Here is a 19446-nt window from a genome sequence, read left to right on the forward strand (position 1 = left end):
TGCAGACCACTGTTTGGCCAAGTTGTGGAAAGAACTTTTGTCCAGCGACTGCTGTGTCGCTCGCTGGCTGTGCTCACTGGAACCGATTCAAAAGAATGGAAGGTCTTCAGAAATACATCAGTTAGTGGAACACTGTGTTTGCGGACAAGAGGCGACCAATGTGCAAATATGCGAATAAAAAGAATGCAGATCAAAGACTGACTAAAAAGCGCTTTGTGGGCTATACCGCCATTAGTGGGGAAGGTTTTAAGTCGAACTCTGTGGGAAAGGGAGTAAATTCCCAAACTGGAAAACTTGCTGACAAACACTTACAGTTGAAATATGGCTTTGTCTTGGAGAAGTTGGATAACGAACGAAGGTGGCAAACACCTAATATTGGTAAGACTATGTTTCCAAAAATCGCTCGTGCTCACGCAGAATTTACCTGGTCAGCATGTAAAAGGAGTGCGTAAATGTGTTTCCTTGCTTGATAACATTTAATTTGTTCCTGTGCTTGTTTGTACGTTTACGCTGGGAACAATGGAACACGATTGAAGTTAGTTAGGCAAACTGACTTGGTTTTCAATCTCATTAATCGTGCTTGGATCTTTGTGTTCTGGGTTTTCCAGGTTATGTGGCTCGGAGCGAATACCTGGTTGTTTTGGAGAACATTCATTTTGTATTATAATGGTCCGCAGTACTATTACCTCCACAGGATGCTTGGGGTAAGGCTGTCTGAGTATTATGCTTCTCCTCTAATAAGAGATAAAACTAATATGAATCCCATCACATTATCTACCAGCTCATTTTATAGTAAATGCAATTCCATATTATTCAGTCGTGTTTCTCATGTGTAGTAAATCAATTTGAAATGGCGTAATTGTTACAATATTTATTTATTTGTTGCTTGATTGATTGATTCTTCCTTCATTAAATAACATGAAAGTGACCCTGTGCATTATGAGACTATGATTTGAATATACAGGCCAATGCATAAGGTTTGGTAGGTGTGTGAGTGTTGTCCAGTAGCTGGTGAGCCCTTGAAGAGGAAAAATGTATCTCACTAATATTGCAAGGATGTCCTTTCCTAAATTGAATGGTAGGGGCATGCATGCCTTTTAACTTAGAATTCTTGGAAATTAGTTTGGATCAATGATTACATTAATAAAGCCAAACATAGTGTTGTCAGTGTAAAATTCTGAAAACATATTTGGCTTAGTCTCTCTGTTCTTAAATGTAACTGCTGTTTGTGAGTAGTACTAGCTTGTTCTTAAAAACAAATAAATAACACGCCACCTTTAAAGAATGGAGCACGTATGGCAGTGTGTATTGCTTGTTGTGATATGACCAGTGTGATTCCCATTCCTCACAGTTTCTGCTGCTTTCATTCTCAGCTGTTGGGGTATTGAATGAAACGGATTAGACTTGAGGTGTTTAGTGTCTTGGGTGGGGTACCGCTTTACAGTAGTGGCAAATTTGGTGTGGGAGGGCAATTGGTGAGGCCTTGTTTCTGACCCTGCCTGTGTTTGTTCAGCTAGGATTGTGTATTAGCCGGGCCTCTGCATCTGTCCTCAACCTCAATTGCAGTCTGGTCCTCCTGCCCATGTGTCGCTCCTTGATGACCTTTCTCAGAGGTTCTCATAAGGTAAGCCTCGGGGGGGGGGGGGGGTGATCCTGTGTGATGTCACTCCCAAATACCATATGGGGGCAACGCTGTTGTTGCATGTTGGTCAATTTGCGGTGTAAGATGGCGAAACTGTGCAAAATTGGAGTCAAGCTAAAAGACTCCAAGGTTGAATACTTGTGATGTGGACTCCTGAATGGCTTGGTCAGTGCGGCTGGAAGCTTGCAGTAGACACAGCTGGTTTCATCACGCTTCTCATCATGTGTCTACAGATTAGCAAAGATGTGACTCTCACTGGAATTAGTTGTTCTTTATAGAATGTGCTTAGTGGCTTATAGTGCGCTAACTGTTTTATGGGTAAATGCTTTGTCGTGGTATTTATTTTTTGTCGTGGTATGTCAGTATGGGTGGCATAATAGTGATGAAATGCGGTGATGGGGGAAATGGAGGAAATTAAAGTGAATATACATATAGCGTAAATAATGCGATGTGAAACTGTAAGAGCAGGCTAGATAAGCGTGTCTGTTGTGCTACAGTCGTGTCATGTTGCAGTTGTGTTCCTCAGAGCGTGCATGCTGGTGAACATGCTTAGGCTCTTTGTTCATCTGAAGCCCTTTTAGGCTGATCGGCATTAGCAGACTGTCAGCTGCTTCTGAAGTGGGTACATCTAATTCCACTGGAAATTGGCCTCAGGGCTTTACCTTCTTTTGCTTATTATGGCATTATATTTCTTTTCTTTGGACTTTTATGGATGTAGTCTGCATGCATTGAGAATTTCTACTGTGCTGCTCTTGGTTAGCAAAGTTAACTTGTTGAAGTGCTGTAGTGAAAGTTCAGTAGAAATGTTGGTCTGGGAATCTTGTTTGCCAGGTCTGGCAATATTGCTCATTTTAATCTGGTGGACACATTTCCATTCATCCTGTATTATACGTTGCTCTGGAAAAAAAAGTGTCTGCTAAATGAGTATAATGTATGTAATGTATATAGAGTGTCTTGGCTGTCCTCTAATAGGACAGGGCTGGCCTTGAGGTATGTCATGGTACATCAAAAATAAGTAGGAGTATTTATCATGTGGAAAATATCACGTTAGACTTACTCTAAGGAATGGGCTCGTCCCTTGCATGAGGTTATTTCCGAAATAATCTTTTAATTGCAGTTTCTTTAACTTAAGAATAACAAGTGAATCGTCATCAGATTCTAATCACAAATTGGGAGAGGAAATGCCCAGGCCTGGCAAGCAATTTCACTGAAGCATCTGAGATTAAAAACAAGGTAGCATAGGCCTGTGCTGACATGTCTTAATGGCACCAGAAGAAAAATAATTCCTTGCATTTATATAGCGCTTTTCTCGCCAGCACCTGTATGAAGCAATGGCGACCATTTTCCACCAGAATGCTCACTGCACATCAGCTGGAGGTGGAGAGGGAGAGACTTTTTTTAGGCAATTAAATCAGGGGATGATTAGGTGGCAGGTTGAAAGAGCTAGTTTGGGAATTTAGCCAGGACACCGGGGAACCCCCTACTATTTGTGAAGAGTGTCATGGGACCTTTAATGACCACAGCAAGTCAGGACCTTGGTTTAACACAGGGGTACACAGCGAGGTGCCGGTCCGCTTCAGGATTTTGTGCCAATTTCTGGTCTTAATGATTTAATTAGCTATATAATGTCTTGATCAGATATTTGTATATGCACCAGCTACAGCTGCAGACTGCAGGTGTGTCCTATAGATTTTACTCTGCTCAAGTACAGGAGTGAACCAGCATTTCTAGAGCTGTCAGAAAAATATCATTAAGGTAATTGTGCACCCGGGGTTCATCATCTCATCCGAAAGAGGGCGTCTCCTGAGTGTCCCCATCACTGCACTGGGGCGTTAGAATTGTTTTTGACCAGAGGGAAGATTGCCCCCTACTGGCCCACCAACACCACTCCCATCCAGCTACTAACCAAGCCCACACCTGCTTAGCTTCAGCCATTCATCAGGAGCAGGGTGCATGATGGTAAGGCTACTGGCAAGATGTGAAGTATAAACATGTTCATGGTTCAGCTGTGCTTGTGCAGGTGGCAGACCTCATTAACTGAAATATAAACTTCAAAATTGTATTCCTGTAGGATGTCACACATACAGGTGTGGTGAATCAGTGGCTTAGGAGGCGATGCATCCCCTTCACTCCAGCACTGCAGCTGAATATGTTAGTTTGTTACATAATAATGGGTGAAGTACTTGTTAAATGGTAAAAAGTTTCTTAATAACTAAGATAAGGGACAAAGTTTGTTGTTACTGCAGCCTGTGAGTTGCAGTAATCGACAAGACATTTGGCATTATTAGTGCATTAATGTGTCAAATTTGTGTTGTTCGCAGATGATGAGCAGGAAAAGCAGGCGACTCTTGGATAAAAGCAAGACCTTCCACGTAGCCTGTGGTGTTGCCATTTGTGTCTTCTCAGGTAAGATACTTGTGCTAACTATGCCATTGGACTGTGTTATTCAGCAAATTAGCTTGCACAAACAAGAAGCAGACTAACACACAGGTAACTGGTTAAAATAGATTGTTCCATGCACAAATCAAACAACACAAGGGGCAAAAATGTTATTTGCTTTTGTCTTTGAGAAGGTGCAACAGGGGAAATATGAACTTGTGCCACGGAAAGTCTACCCCTATGGGGGGAAGTTTGTTCTTGAATGGTTTTATAATGAGGGAGTGATGTGTGTGCATTCCTCTCAGCTCAGCTCTCTGCTGTCTGTGAGGCAGAGGTCCCGGGGCCTGAGGGCAGGGGGCAGGCAGAGGGAATATAGCTGGGCCTCAAGGCAAGCTTGTGCCATATTATTTCCAGAACAAACTCAACACAACAATAGACACTGTACTGTATAAGGAAATGTATGTGGCTCCTCAAATCTCTTTTCATTGTTTTTAATACAAGAAGTTAGTTTATATACCCATATAGGCTATATTCTCTAAACATGCAGTGTAATTAAAACCCTGCAGCTGCCAGTAAGGGTTAAAGGTTTGTTCCTCTTGATTTGCAAGGTGACTCCTTGAATATGTATATTGTTACGAGTTTATGTCCCCTAATGCAACTATGTACCTTATTAGTTATTGCCTAATCCTAACCATACTATCACTGCACATACAATCACAGCTCTATAATTGAGTTATGAAAGACACGCATGCCAGGAATGTATAATGGGGGTGGCGCAGCAAAATGTTGTCAGGTCTGCAGATGTGCCAGATAACAGCTGGTTTATGAAGGTGCTGAAGACCTGGGAATGTTCTGGTTTTCAGAAAGAACAAGGTGAGGAAAGAGAGGAAAAGAGAATTGCCCTCTTATTCCAACAGGGATAGACAGGGGAGAAATCCCCAAGTAATGACAGCAGCTGAGATCCGCAGAGCCGCTCATCTCTCGCACCCCCTCCCCCCACGTCCTCTCGGCACGGGTTAATGGAAGAGGTCTGCTTCCTGCCACAGAGAATTGTGGTCACCTTCTAATTGCAGAGTTCCAAAGTTCTGAGGCATTCAATTATACAGCGAACAATTGTGGAGGCGGAACATTCTAGGCCCCTGAACAAAAGTGCCTAAAGAGAGCTGTGGAAGGAGTCTTATCAGCCAGTGAATAGAATGATCTTCCTTATTCAGAGCAAAGCTGGGCTGTTGCTTGATGCCAGACATTGCTCATGCAGGCCTGTATGATAATTTGTGGTTTCTGTTGGGCGGGGGGGAATTCTGTGTGCTGTGGCGAATGCTGATTTTAGTGTGGATAGTGGCTTTTGAACTGGCTGGAACTGTAAACTCCACTTGCCGAAGAGCGAGACCGTGAAATTAGCCGCAGCTAGAGTTGTGTTTTTTTTGTCTCGGTTTGTTTCCCTGCAGTGGTGCACGTGCTGGCCCACTTGACCAATGCTCTGAGCTTTTCAGTCAGGTACTCCGAGGAGTTCCCCTCTCTGAACATGGCTCACCACAAGGGAGAGGTAATAAACTGTTCCCCAACACAGAACATGACTCTTTTACGACTGTTTCAGAGCGGTGCGCTAAAATGTTGTTATCTCTGCTTTCTCCCACAGGATCCACGGATTATTATCTTAACCAGTGGTGAGAGCTTTCTGTTTGCACTCACACAAATGACTCAATCTAAAACTTCAGGGACTTGGAGAGTGAACACACTGAGAGTGTGCAGAGATTAGTCCAGGAAGATGAACAAGGGAATGAAAGATGGTCATTTTTATTTTCCAGCACATATGATCAGAAATGCTTTTGATCAACCTCAAGAGATTTTCAAAAACCAGGTGTCAGTTTTTCTGATTTAGATCTCCGCAAATGACCCATGCTGGCACCAGCTTGAAATAAATTGGAAGCATACATCATATACCAGGACAGCATTCAAATGTTTTTATTGGTTTATGAGGAAATTCTCTTATATGCACAGCGGAACAGGGCATCATGTCTACATTTTAACATGGAAAAGTACTGTTAATTTGGGTGGTAAATGTTCTTTATGTTCCCAAGTCTTAAATGAAGACCCTTGTTGACACCTTTGAATTTGTCAATACTGCTATCATTTATCTTTAGAAATCAGTAATATTATCAAGCATGACTCCTTTATTTTGTTCTTTTGCTTGTGGCTAGAATGACCCCACATTTTCACAAATGCAATTTGACTAAATTGATTGAGTAGTGTCACCTTAAGCGTTAAAAACCAGTGAATGAAGTTGCCCTAGTTAATTGGTTGGAGGCAATTGGTTTTCTTCAAAACATGTGAACTGTGCATGCGTCTCTCTCTCTCTCTCTCTCTGTCTGAGTAAGTGTGTGTGTGTGGGTATGTGGTGGTATGCATGTGTGTTAGTGGAACAATGAGGTAATGAATGTGTTTGAGATTAACATGGCACTTTTCCAAGTTCATCCTGGTAAAGATAATAAAAATAGATAAAAGGAGTCCCAGACTGAGGGGTAAATGGTTTTCCCCCTCAGGTTCCTCCTTGTTCCACTCCACAACAAAGCTCCCCTGGGTGGGTGTCTCTGAGTCTTGCTGGGGGTCTGTGACGGTTCATTCTGTTCCTCTGGGAAAGGGTATATCATACCTGAACCAGAACCCAAAGTACAAATTTTCTCCAGTTACTGTAGCAGCAGTAGCATGATCGAGAACCTTCTCTCATGTTGCTTCACACACTTTGTCCCACAGTTCCGGGTGTCACTGGTGTCCTGCTGGTCCTCATCCTCTTCCTGATGTTCACGGCCTCCTCCTACTGTATAAGGTCCAGACGCACACACTTCCTCTGATAGGCGCCGTATAATTCACCATATCTTACATAATCTTGCTTTGTGTTAGGCCCTTTGCTGTCTGAAGTGAAAAGCAGGAAGGTTGTTTTCATAGCTTGCTGGCTTGCAGTTTGTATTTGGTGGGTTTCTTGTGCTGCCCTCTGAAAATTTGAAAGACTCTTTGTCTTGCATATGGATTCACAATGCATTTTGTCCTTGAGTTTGAACAGCAAAATTGATGATGTTGTTTTTTTTCTTGACACTCCCACACATTTTCTTAAATTCACTGACTGATGAACCCATAATGTGGTAAATGCAGCGCTCATGTTTTTTTTTGTCTTGTTATTCAAGCGTTGAGAATGTCATGGATTGATTCAAAGAGGGGTTAAGACTGCTTTGGCAGCTAGATATCATTGCAGTGGTTTATGGAGGTAACTTCCCTGTACTTATGTCTAAATGACCTCTGCAGAAGGACCCTGCTTGATGTCCCTTTAATGGGAGGGTGTTTCCCTGGTGCCCCTTCATTTAGCTCTGTTGCCTCAAGGAGACACTGGTCACGGGTGCACCTTATCGTCAGCCGTACAGAGTATTCTCCTATTTAAAGGAAACCTCTATTCTTCTCAATGGTAAAACGGCGAGGACCTTCTTATAGGTACATCATAACTTAAAATGGGTATGCGTAGATTGCACCATGTATTGCTGAGTCAGGAGATCTGAAGACAAGCATGTGCTCTGCTCTGACACATGTGCTGTCCCTGCTGCATAGTTTCCCACCACGGCTGACACGCAGGGCTTGCTCAGACATGGGGGAAGATGAGAAGTGGGCCTCACTGGTGCACGATGAGGCATCTTTAGTCCAGCCAGCTGAAATCCATCTTCCCTGGAATGAAGTCCATACTGGGCCATTGCCGAATGTGGCTGACAGTGCCATTGGGTGAAGAATAATTGGTGCTAGCACCATCCTGTGGGGCTGCCAGCTGCAGTTGGAATTGGCGTGGTCTGAGCTGGATAACAGACTGTCCACTCTAAATTAAGGTTGCACCAATTTTCCTGTTAAGACTAGACATGCCAAAACAGCTTTTGGCCACCTCTTGCTGCAACACACAGTGATAGATGACTAGAAGTAGGATGATGAATCAGTACTTAACTGACATTTTGTGAATTCAGCTTGATGCTATTTCTGAAATTATTCAAAATCACTGAAAATAAATCGATAGTCAATGTAAAATGTTATACTTGGCTTATATTGGCAAGTCAAAGTTAAGGACAAGTGTTGATTGAATCAATGGCTGTATGTTTAAAGATAATTGACACATAGACGCATAGAAATTCTATCGTATCTGGTTATGGTTATGCACTGTATGCATTGTATGATTTTCTATGAAATTGTATCATATTTCAATTTATATGTGTGATGTTTTTGGAGTTAAAGATTCTTAATTAATTGGATCATCTTTTCCATCTACTGTATGATAATATGAAACATTATACATATTAAATAAAATGAAGCCAATAAAACATAAACCTGTGACATGTACTTGGCATCAGTGCTGCACGCACTACACTAACTGTATACTAATCTGATGTTTGTTTGTCCACAGAGTCTCCAGCTATGAAATATTCTGGTACACCCACAACCTCTTTATCGTCTTCTACATAGTGCTGCTTGTGCATGTTATTGGGTAAGAACCAACGCATTATGGGTTTATCAGCATCAGCTGTTCACTTTGTCAGATGGCTGTGTGTTTCTGTCAGAAGAACAATGTCATTTTGAGGTGGCTCTTGTTGATGGCTTGTTACAGCTGACACTGGTGGGATTCTATAAGCTGGGAAATGTGGGTCTTGTGAATTGAGTTGAGTTTGAACTCAATAAGGGAAGTGACTGAGTTGATTTGTCTGGTATGTGTCTGGGGCTGCACTGTGGTCATATGCGTCTGGGGCCTGTGATCAAGTTGTGATCGGCGAAAGAGGGCTTGCATTGGCAGGCCACGTGTGTCCGTCACACTGGAATGCAGTGCAGCCCTGTTAAGCTCTGATTGGCTAAATACTGGGGTTTTGATTTTGGGACATTCATTAATAATATGGAGGAATATTTACAAGTCCATGCAGGTGAATTGACGTTATTCAAAAAAATTTAATCACACAACAGTTCTATACAAAGGGTTGAGAGAGAACTAGAGATGGTGATTTCTGGATGCGTGTTTCAGTCCCCATCCTGTAATGTTCCTGTCTGAATCTTCTAACACAACAGAACACACCGGAGTTGTGGGATCAGTGCAGGAGAGCACTGGAGACTCTTTGCCCTTTTCTGCAGAGCCAATGGGCCGTTGTTTGTTTCTCTGTGCTGTTTAGGGGTGCGCTGAAATACCAGACCAACGTTGATGCTCACCCTCCAGGCTGCTTCCGGCCCAACAGAACAATGTCAGAGTCCCGGCCGAGCCCACAGCCTGACCACGAGTCTGTTCCTCCGGGTTCTGGGCGACCCACCAGCAGGGACGGGTTCAACGGTGTCTGCAGGGAGGAACCCCGGTTCCAAGCCCACTTTCCAGAGGTGAGAGAACCCAGAGAAGTTCTGACCGTGTTCATTTAACAGACACAAGTTTGTAGATTTTAGTCTGTATTCAGGTAGTTATGTCTCCAGGATTTGTTATTGGGCGGTGAAAGCTGGACAGTATGTGTACACTGCCAGTAGATGAAGTGGTGTGTACACAGGTCTCCAAGCTGGTCTTGGTTTGTATCACCCAGTTCTATTGTATTCTGCTCAGTGGTTTGTAGCACATAGCTCTGCAGCAGTCTGAATGCAGCTTATCAGAACTCTGTTCTTCTGGAAGTTTTGTGGGGGAGAGGGGATGGAGTCTGTTTTTCTTCATGTAATTACTGGCTCAAGCTCTGGCCAGTTCCCCTGTGAGCATTGCTCTGTGTCTGTGCACACAAGTCATCTGCCATCACCATCATCTCCCATAACCGGGTGCCTCTTTTTGGCCGCGGTCCCTGTTTCCCTGGGATTTGTGGGTAATTAGGACAGCCTAAGTTTCAGAGGCAGATGTGAGTCCAGCAACATTGTTAATGTGCTTCTAATTAGCGGTCTGGGGGGTTTCCCTATCAAAGCACATTGGACGCTTAAGAGACATTTACACACTCATGTAGACAGCAAAAAATTTAGCAGCCTGTAACACTTTCAACCTTTGCACAAATGCTTGTTTGGCTGCCATGTCCCTTATTCCATTTATACATTTAAGTTCTCTTGTGTCTTGCATGATGCTTTTTCATTTATGCTGTGTTTTATTCAACACCACCTAATGAAATGTTAAGAGGTAAAAGTGGCCCTTTGTTCAGTTATTTGTAGCATAGCTGCTCAAGTTAAGTTATTTATTGCCACATGCATGAGATGCCATCTATCTCACTCGGGTTGGGCTGGGGAACAGGCAGAGGTTGAGTGAACTGCAGGTCTGTTCAGGTTTGGGTCTGGTTATCAGTTGGTCTGTTCAGGTTTGGGTCTGGTTATCAGTGGGTCTGTTCAGGTTTGGGTCTGGTTATCAGTGGGTCTGTTCAGGTTTGGGTCTGGTTATCAGTGAGTCTGTTCAGGTTTGGGTCTGGTTATCAGAGAATAAGCCAAAATACACTGCATTCTATAAACGCAGATATTCCAAGTTTTTTAAGTTTACATCTTGATTAAATCTCATCTTTCAGTGAATGATTTGTGTGGTTTATTGATCATAATATTTCCACAGCTGTCGGTAGCATTGTGAGATTCAAAGAGAATGCGTTTAATTTGAATTAAAAGTCTAAAATAAACTGTCATACTCTAGGTAACTTGCACAACTTGAGCAAATAAAAACAGAAATTGCTCCTAGGGTTTTAAAAAATATGTTATTAGCCTGTGTAGCAAAAATCAGAATGGCAAAATATTATTTAGCACTTTTTTCATCCTCACTATTTAATCCCTCTTCAGTTACATGTGTGATAATAAAATTGAAATATTATAGCAATAGTTTATTTATCAAAAGTAGTATAAGACAAAGATTTTGAATTGTCCTGCATTCCATGGGCTAGCACTGATTGGGTTCGCGTAGGAAATCCACTGGTCCAGTTTTGGCCTGGCCTTCTATATTGCACTGTATCGACTGCACATTAGCCAAATAATATCGATGGCAGAGTTGGAAACCACTCTCCCAATGCAGAGCGGTATGAAGTGGTTATGCTTATTAGTTGTGTGTTATGCTAACGGAAGCTTCTAGTATCCACTTATGATTATGCATTATGGATTGTTTTATGACTGTTGTCATCTCGGCTGTGGTGTTTTATTGACTGTAAGTTATGTTGGTGGTTATATGGTACTGTACTGATTGTATAGAACCGTAAGTTGAATGGGTGCTTGTGGTTTGATGTGGTGTTGCAGACCTGGCTGTGGGTTTCGGGGCCGCTGTGTCTGTACTGCGCTGAGAGGCTGTACCGGTTCATCCGCAGCAGCACGCCCGTCACCATCGTGTCAGTCATCAGCCACCCCTGTGATGTCATCGAGGTGCGCATGGTGAAGAAGAGCTTCAAAGCCAGGCCCGGACAGGTGAGTGAGATGAGGAAAGGGGGATGCTAATGAAAGTTCATTTCAGGTGCCTGAAATGTTGCTAGGCTGCATATTAATAGATTTTATTTGACCTACTATTTGTAGTCCTAGTGTGCTTTCTGGAAAAAGTCATCATACCATTATTTGCTTTCATAAAGTGCATTGTAGTGTGATTATATAGGCAAGAAGAAGTGATAACTGTTCAATGATTGACACATTTGAAATATAACCTAACCTGATGCTTCATAATCAAATTTGCATTAGTGTAGCTGTGGATTAAATTTTTTCTTTGGTCAGAGCTGCTCAAGATCACTAGCATGTAGTGTCTGCTTTTACATAGAATACATATGTTTACGCAGAATACAATCTCACACTATGTCTCTCTCTTGTCTTTCAGTACGTTGTATTGAACTGTCCGAGTGTTTCATCATTTGAAGGCCACCCCTTCACTCTGACAGTGGTAGGTTTAAGTTAATTTAGTTAATTAAGAGCTATATTTATTTCTAGACTTATGTTAACCCCCCCTCCACTGGGTAAGAAAGTTTTCACACGGTGTAAGTAAGTGTTCTTATGTGTGATTGAAAGTGGAGGGTATAGACGTATCATTAAAAAGAGAAATGTGTGCCTCCTTGTGGAAACTATAATTATGTATCTCAAATAAAATGGAATTAACTTGGCTCCAGAAAACAACCACATACAGATATGTGAGTGAATTGAAACATAAACAAACATCAGTGCATGAGACCTCTGTGTATCATTATTTCAAACCAGGAGTGTTCCACTGGGTTTTTAAGCATTTTCAGTAGCAGTAAACTAATAAGAAATTAGAATTTAAAGTCGGCAGGAATAACTTTGTTGGTGTTGTTAGGGGAAAATGCCCTTTTTAACATTTCACAGGTGAGCATCGTCTGATGAAACAGATCCCAGTAAAAACAACGATAGCTGTACTTGATTTTAACTTTCGTATTTATGTATTTAGTGAGATTAGAATCAGACAGAGTAAGACTCTCATACACACTTTTCCTGAAGGGGGGCTTTACCAAAACAAAAAGACATAAAGCTGGCCACAAACATTTATCAGTATTTTGTCTTCTGAATACCCCTTGTTGACCTTGCTGTAAGACCAGAATGTGCTAGCTGAGAAGCAGAGACATTAAGGCAGTGTTTCCCAACTCCAGTCCTCGGGACCCACTTGTAACCAGTAGCTCACACACCTGATTTAACTAATCAAGGGCATTTTTGTGGTTTGATTGGTTCAATCATTAAATCAGGTGTGTGAGTTACTGGTTACAACAAAAACCTTCTGGCATGTGGGTCCTGAGGACTGTAGTTGGGAAACACTGCATTAAGGTCAAAGGCTGTCTGTCTGCTGGAGAGAGACAGACAAAGACTCATAGTAAGCACTTAATTCAGAAAGTGGTCTAATAGTAATAAGAATTATCACTAAAAGGTTATTTGTAATCACGTGATTGTCCTTATGTTAACACACAAGAATCAAAATTACCCTTATAGTGTACTTGGAGCATTTAATATTTTAATATTTAATATTTTTTAGCCAAGATAAGTGTCCACAGATCCAGCATAAATGTATCCGGAGATATTAATCACAGGTTTTTAAAACCATTTGAAGTAATTTCTTCAAACAATTGGACTGGTCATTGTGTCCTTGTAGTTGGTAATGTTAGGATCTTGTCTTGATATGCTTACAAGAAAACCCAGTGCTCATGAAGCACCACAATACTGGGGCCACCGCACCAACCGATGGTGGCACAAAGCGACAATTGTGTGTGATGATTAATTTTCAGGAGATTTATCATTCACTCTGTGCATGATACCACAGTCCCGTAGCTCAAACAATGTTCATGTGTGTCATGGGCTTTGTCAGTGAACTGTGAATGGAACACTACCCTGTTTTGGGGGAAATGACAAGCCCCAGGCCAAGCTCAGTGATTATGCAGCCCAGAGAAAGTCTCATAACCACAAAGGGAGTGGAGTGCAAGGCACAGCATAATGCAACTGTACTTTTCTAAATCCCCTCAGAAATTACCCCTTGGTCCTGTCAGGTGTGGGACAGATGAAAGGGGTCTGGGGACGTTATTTTTCCACTGACGGCTGAACCTTGGATGAAAGTATTCATTCATACTTTAAACTGAGAGGTTGAGTGCCCCCCTGGCGGCAAACGGCACAGCTGGGAAAATGCTTTATTGTTCTAGAATTCTGAGGGAAATCGGTCCTAATTACTTTGAGGAAGTGCTTAACAAACAGGCAGTGTGCTACTAACACTTTGGACTCAAACACATACACATTCAAAGGTATATAAATATACATTATTTATCAGTACTTTAGAGGTCTCTGTTTGAATTTCTGCTGCACTATTTGTATTTATATTTGTCATGGAATGCAGTCCATGTCGTGAAATATAAATATTTCCTTGCATCACCCCTTGAATTGCAATCATATTTATATTCAAACATAGTCATAGTCATATTCAAACTGCATTTAATTATAGTTAACATTCAATTTTCAGGACTGCTAGCATATTCCTTCTTTAATTATTTTTAGTGGTTAGGGGTGGGGAATAGGGGCTACATCAATCAAAACAGTATGTGGTATTACAAGTGTGTTAATTAAAAATGATAGTGGGAATTCATATATCTTTGGTACTTGAAAGTTCAAGAACCATTTTCACATCAGCAGATATCATCTTTTTCATTATAATTTGTACTTGTATTTGTTGTCAGTATGACTGATGCCTTGGATCAGTCAAACTATGTTTGTTACTTACTTCATTCATGAATGATAAATGATATCACTTGCAGCATTGATTGGCCATGAAACAAGAAATGATACACATTAATCTATTATAGTTTTTGCTTTCGGGCAATGTCGTGGCATGTATTCTTGACATTTGACAGCCAAAATGACTTGGTATCATATGTAAATCTTTACTTAGTTCTGCTTCAACAGGCCTCAGCATGTCCTGCCCATTGGTGCCATCAGCTGTTCTATGTGTGCGCATGTGCGTGTGTATATATGTGTGTGTGTGTGTGAGTAAGTGTCTGGGTATTTTAGCACCACCCCCCCTGTTGGAGCATGACTATTTCTCTTCTGATCCGTATTTCTTATTATATTGAAAACAGGACAATTGCACATCTTTTTCACAAGGTCGTTGCCTCAGAAACGCCACCTCAGGTTTCTGAAGCTTGGAGCAGGGCAGGGAAATGTGTCTCCTGTGGCAGGTTTCTGAAGCTCAGGGCAGGGAAATGTGTCTCCTGTGGCAGGTTTCTGAAGCTCAGGGCAGGGAAATGTGTCTCCTGTGGCAGGTTTCTGAAGCTCAGGGCAGGGAAATGTGTCTCCTGCGGCAGGTTTCTGAAGCTCAGGGCAGGGAAATGTGTCTCCTGTGGCAGGTTTCTGAAGCTCAGGGCAGGGAAATGTGTCTCCTGCGGCAGGTTTCTGAAGCTCAGGGCAGGGCAGGGAAATGTGCCGGCTACTCAGGCTGAGCCCTGGAGCTTCAGACAGGGAAGAGCTCCCCTTCCGTCTCCTGGGCCTTTCTCATCCTAATGAGACTCGCTCAGATCCGAAATGGTTTATACCCTATGTAGTCATTGGAGTACTACAGTTTCAGTTTGTTATTGATGTTTGACCCAACCATTTTGTGATCACTGATTGTAACAAAGCTTCAACCTCAAGCTTTACAGAACTGAGACCAATCAAATAATGTCCAATAATCAAACTGTGACAAAACACAAACAGATATCTCTCTGGCTAATTTATATTCATTCCATTTATGTGTCTATAGACCTCCCCTTCAGCTGGACATTTATTTCATCATTACCTTTAATACAATGTCTAAATTCTCAGTGCTTTGTTTTCAGACAGTTGCAAAACTTGTGAGGTTGCAGCTCTCCTTTACCTGGAGTTCAGTATCACCTCACAGTACAGTATAAGTTCATTGTTTATGTCTTTAAAAGCGCCAAGATCAATAGTTGATAAAGAGGCTTGTCATAGTATGTCTCTAAACAATGACTAAAAAGCCAGTGTAGAGTTTAGATTTGGTGAGAGGACATTTATTAATCCAGGAAAATAAATGAAACTGGTTTGTGTTATTGATGATATAATACACCCTCACTGGAGCAGGGTGCTGAAGATGTCTCCACTTTACAGCTGGTGACTATGTAGAGAGATGTGCCTTTGCATATAGACTGTAAAGTTGGTCAAAAACTATTGCTACTTTGCAACTCTTCGAAAACTAGCGCTACCCCCCACCCACACACATTGTTAATGGCTCCATCCGAGGGGTCTCTGGGTCAGGCTTTTTGAATCAGTTCTCATGCCTTTACTGCGCTGTCTTTTTCCCAGGCACTGCGTGTGACTCACTCTTCGCATGTCTCGCCTTTCAGTGTCCTACAGCGAAGAAGGCAACGTTTGGCATCCATCTCCGTGTGCTGGGAGACTGGACCGGTGAGTCAGTGCTGAGAGACGGAAAGCATGCGGACGGGCTCCCTTCACCAGGGGTCCAACTCCAGCAGCCACGGTTAACGTTAGGGGAGGGGGAACAGAACCACCCACATGGGCTGCTCAGGGAGTAGGACTGTGTATTTAAAAGCATGTTGAACTCCTTAGACGTGAGGAGAAGTGGATATATACAGACTGTCACTGGTCTATGAAATATAATGTCTCCCATATCTGCTGGTGATATTGGAGACGGTCTGTGCCATCTGAGATATAGCCTAGGTGGGACAAATGTGCAACTTGACTGCCATGTGTCCTGTTTCAAAGTGGGGTCAAGCCAAAAGAATAAGAAAAAAAATAACTTGAGTGTTTGTACATGTTCCTATGACTACTCTGTTATGGTTTTCCAATCGCTTAGACCATGGGTTTTCAACAGGGGTGTGTAGACCCCTGGGGTCCTTGAAGGTACTGTAACTTCTGACAGTCAAACCTATGGCCTTGGAGTTACAATCGCAGTTCCCTAATCATTTTGCTATACTGCTGCACATTAGCGCAGCCTTATTCAACAAAGCATTTAGCTAAGTTTAGTGTTTACAGTGTTTTGCTTTAATCCTCTTCTCAGTCACTGAAGCATTTTGCCTTCTTTCTTTCCAGAGAGGTTCACAGACCTTTTGCTTCCGGATCCACGCCTGGATTCTGAGATTCTTCCCGTTGTTCAGCAAAGGAAATATCCCAAGTGAGTGTAACAGGACTCAGTGTGCTGCATCACTCAGACATGAAGCCACATTAAGCTGTACAGTGAGTGGTGTCCTCTGCACAGGCCCATCTGCCCCCAGGCCGCCTTCTTCCAGCAGTGTGACCCCAACTTGGTTTCATTTCCTGTTTCTTCTCAGATTTTTGGTGAATTAATCATTAATTCATGGGAACAGACCCCTCCTGAAGTCACATGAGCTACACGACGCAATGAATTGTGCTGACTCGCAAAAGGCAACATCTTTGCTTTTGTTTGGGAGCCATGTAAGGGTTTCTACAGCATGTGGTCACACGCACCTCATTAGCAGGCCAGAGGAGAGCGGAGATTTTAGGATTCTGTTCTGATTCACCCCCGTGTTTGAAGTGGGCCTGTGAACGGCGGCAGTATCCAGAGGAGGGGGGCGGGGGCTGGGTGTCAGACTACACAAAGGCAGTGCTTTTCCTGGGAGCAGTGGTGTGTGTTCAGACGAGCCACGCAATCCGACTGGAACCACGCCCAAATTTCCTGCTTCTGCTGACCTTTACGGTTAGGGTGAAGAGGGCCTTGCTGCATGAGAGAGACCATTTATGTGCATTCTACTTCATGTAGTCATTTCTCTACCATGTGTCAGAGGCTTTCAGGTACATAATGAACTAATAATTAATATTCAACTTGCTGCAAAGTCAGTTAATGTTACAGGGAAATGCATGATATCTAAACAAAATAAATACATGTAGATTTTGTTCTAATGAGCACAGTAAGATGTGCGAAGCTGAAATTCATTGTGGCAGGGGACCTGTGCATTGATGTGTTGCTGGGTATAGCACTTTTTAATAGTTTAATGGGATAGCTCACTTCCTGGTGTTTTTGAGGGGCCCACTCAGTTTTTGTCTGTGCTGAAGGTGGAAGTATAAGATACAGAAGTTTCTCACATCCTGTCGATTTCTGTAATGGCTGCTGTAGGACCATCAGCATGGTTTATACTCAAGACTTGCTCAACAGCGACTCCTCTGGTTTATACTCAAGACTCGCTCAACAGCGACTCCTCTGGTTCATACTCAAGACTCGCTCAAACAGCGACTCCTCTGGTTCATACTCAAGACTCGCTCAAACAGCGACTCCTCTGGTTCATACTCAAGACTCGCTCAACAGCGACTCCTCTGGTTCATACTCAAGACTCGCTCAACAGCGACTCCTCTGGTTTATACTCAAGACTAGCTCAACAGCGACTCCTCTGTTTTATGCTCATATTAAATTTTTAACATTCCTTCAAGCTACCCTTCAGAAAACCTAACTCCTCATTGAAACTGATGCACATTTTTGGCTTTCCGTCACATTCTTCCTCTCTCTTTCGGTTCATGCTGTGCAGATGAAAGTGAAGTGGAGAAGAACAGAGAAAACACGACTCCCCCGTCTATAGTCACATTAAGCTCTCTTATGTGCCACCACAGCTTGCCGTCACCACGCACACGGTGACGTGAGTTCCCATGACGGTTCAGAAACACACTGCGGTCAAAGGTCACTGCTTTTTGACATGGGCGCAAAATCCCCCCTTCCTGCCTCTCTCGTGCTGGTGTGAGAACGCCGAAATGCCCCGCTTGTTGTTTCTGTCCTTTTCACTGCGCAAAGATTGTGTGCTGTTTGTCCAGATAGACAGAGGCCTTGCGGCTGGCTGGGGTCTATGCATACCCTCCACCCCGTCCTCTTTGGGGAAGAATAGGGCCCTGTCTGTTTTGGGAACACTCTGCTTCTCCCCTGACAAGCTGTCGCAGGTGTGTGCTGTCCCGCGGCAGGGCACAGCTGGTGCCCACATTGTTCTCTGTTTCTTGGCTGTTGATGAGGGAAACGAGGTCATGCGTTCCGGTTCTGATTCAATTGACTCTCCTGTAACTACCTCAACCACCCCCCACACACACACACACACACCCACGACACCCACACAACACCCACAACACTACCTCCACACACACACACCGACAACACTACCTCCACACACACACACACACACACACACACACACACAACACCCACAACACTACCTCCACACACACACACACACACACACACACACCCACACAACACCCACAACACTACCTCCACACACACACACACACACACACACACACCGAGAACACTACCTCCACACACACACACACACACACACAACACCCACAACACTACCTCCACGCACACACCCACGACACCCACAACACTACCTCCACACGCGCACACACACACACCCACGACACCCACAACACTACCTCCACACACACACACACACACACACACACAACACCTCCCCCCCCCACACACACACACACACACAACACCCCCCCCACACACACACACAACACCCCCCCCCACACACACACACAACACCCCCCCCACACACTTACACACACACACACACAACACTACCTCCATACACACACACACACACCCACGACACCCACAACACTACCTCCACCTCCCCCCCCCACACACACACACACAACACCCCCCCCACACACACACACAACACCCCCCCCACACACACACACAACACCCCCCCCACACACTTACACACACACACACACAACACTACCTCCATACACACACACACACACCCACGACACCCACAACACTACCTCCACACACACGCACACACACCCACAACACCCACAACACTACCTCCACACACACACACACACACACACACAACACTACCTCCATACACACACACACACCCACGACACCCACAACACTACCTCCACACACACGCACACACACCCACAACACTACTTCCACACACACACACACACACACACACACACACACACAACACCCCCCCCCCCCCCACACACAC

General features: G+C 43.4%; 1 protein-coding gene across 2 annotated transcripts in view; it reads left to right on the forward strand.

Moving 5' to 3' along the window:
* Window positions 1-19446, forward strand: part of LOC133107263 (NADPH oxidase 4) — a 24934-nt gene continuing 5488 nt past the window's right edge. The window contains exons 1-13 of one of the 2 annotated variants that reach the window (XM_061216229.1): window positions 1-378; window positions 609-704; window positions 1514-1624; window positions 3964-4048; window positions 5470-5567; window positions 5661-5688; window positions 6776-6848; window positions 8454-8534; window positions 9205-9403; window positions 11252-11416; window positions 11814-11876; window positions 15817-15877; window positions 16523-16604. In XM_061216229.1, the coding sequence (XP_061072213.1) occupies window positions 322-378; window positions 609-704; window positions 1514-1624; window positions 3964-4048; window positions 5470-5567; window positions 5661-5688; window positions 6776-6848; window positions 8454-8534; window positions 9205-9403; window positions 11252-11416; window positions 11814-11876; window positions 15817-15877; window positions 16523-16604 (1199 nt within the window). In that variant the 5' untranslated portion in view covers window positions 1-321. The remainder of the gene's footprint in view (window positions 379-608; window positions 705-1513; window positions 1625-3963; window positions 4049-5469; window positions 5568-5660; window positions 5689-6775; window positions 6849-8453; window positions 8535-9204; window positions 9404-11251; window positions 11417-11813; window positions 11877-15816; window positions 15878-16522; window positions 16605-19446) is intronic. The other variant, XM_061216230.1, reaches the window with a different exon arrangement.

This window comes from Conger conger, chromosome 13 (assembly GCF_963514075.1).
Source record: "Conger conger chromosome 13, fConCon1.1, whole genome shotgun sequence".
In the NCBI taxonomy this organism is placed as follows: Eukaryota; Metazoa; Chordata; class Actinopteri; order Anguilliformes; family Congridae; genus Conger; species Conger conger.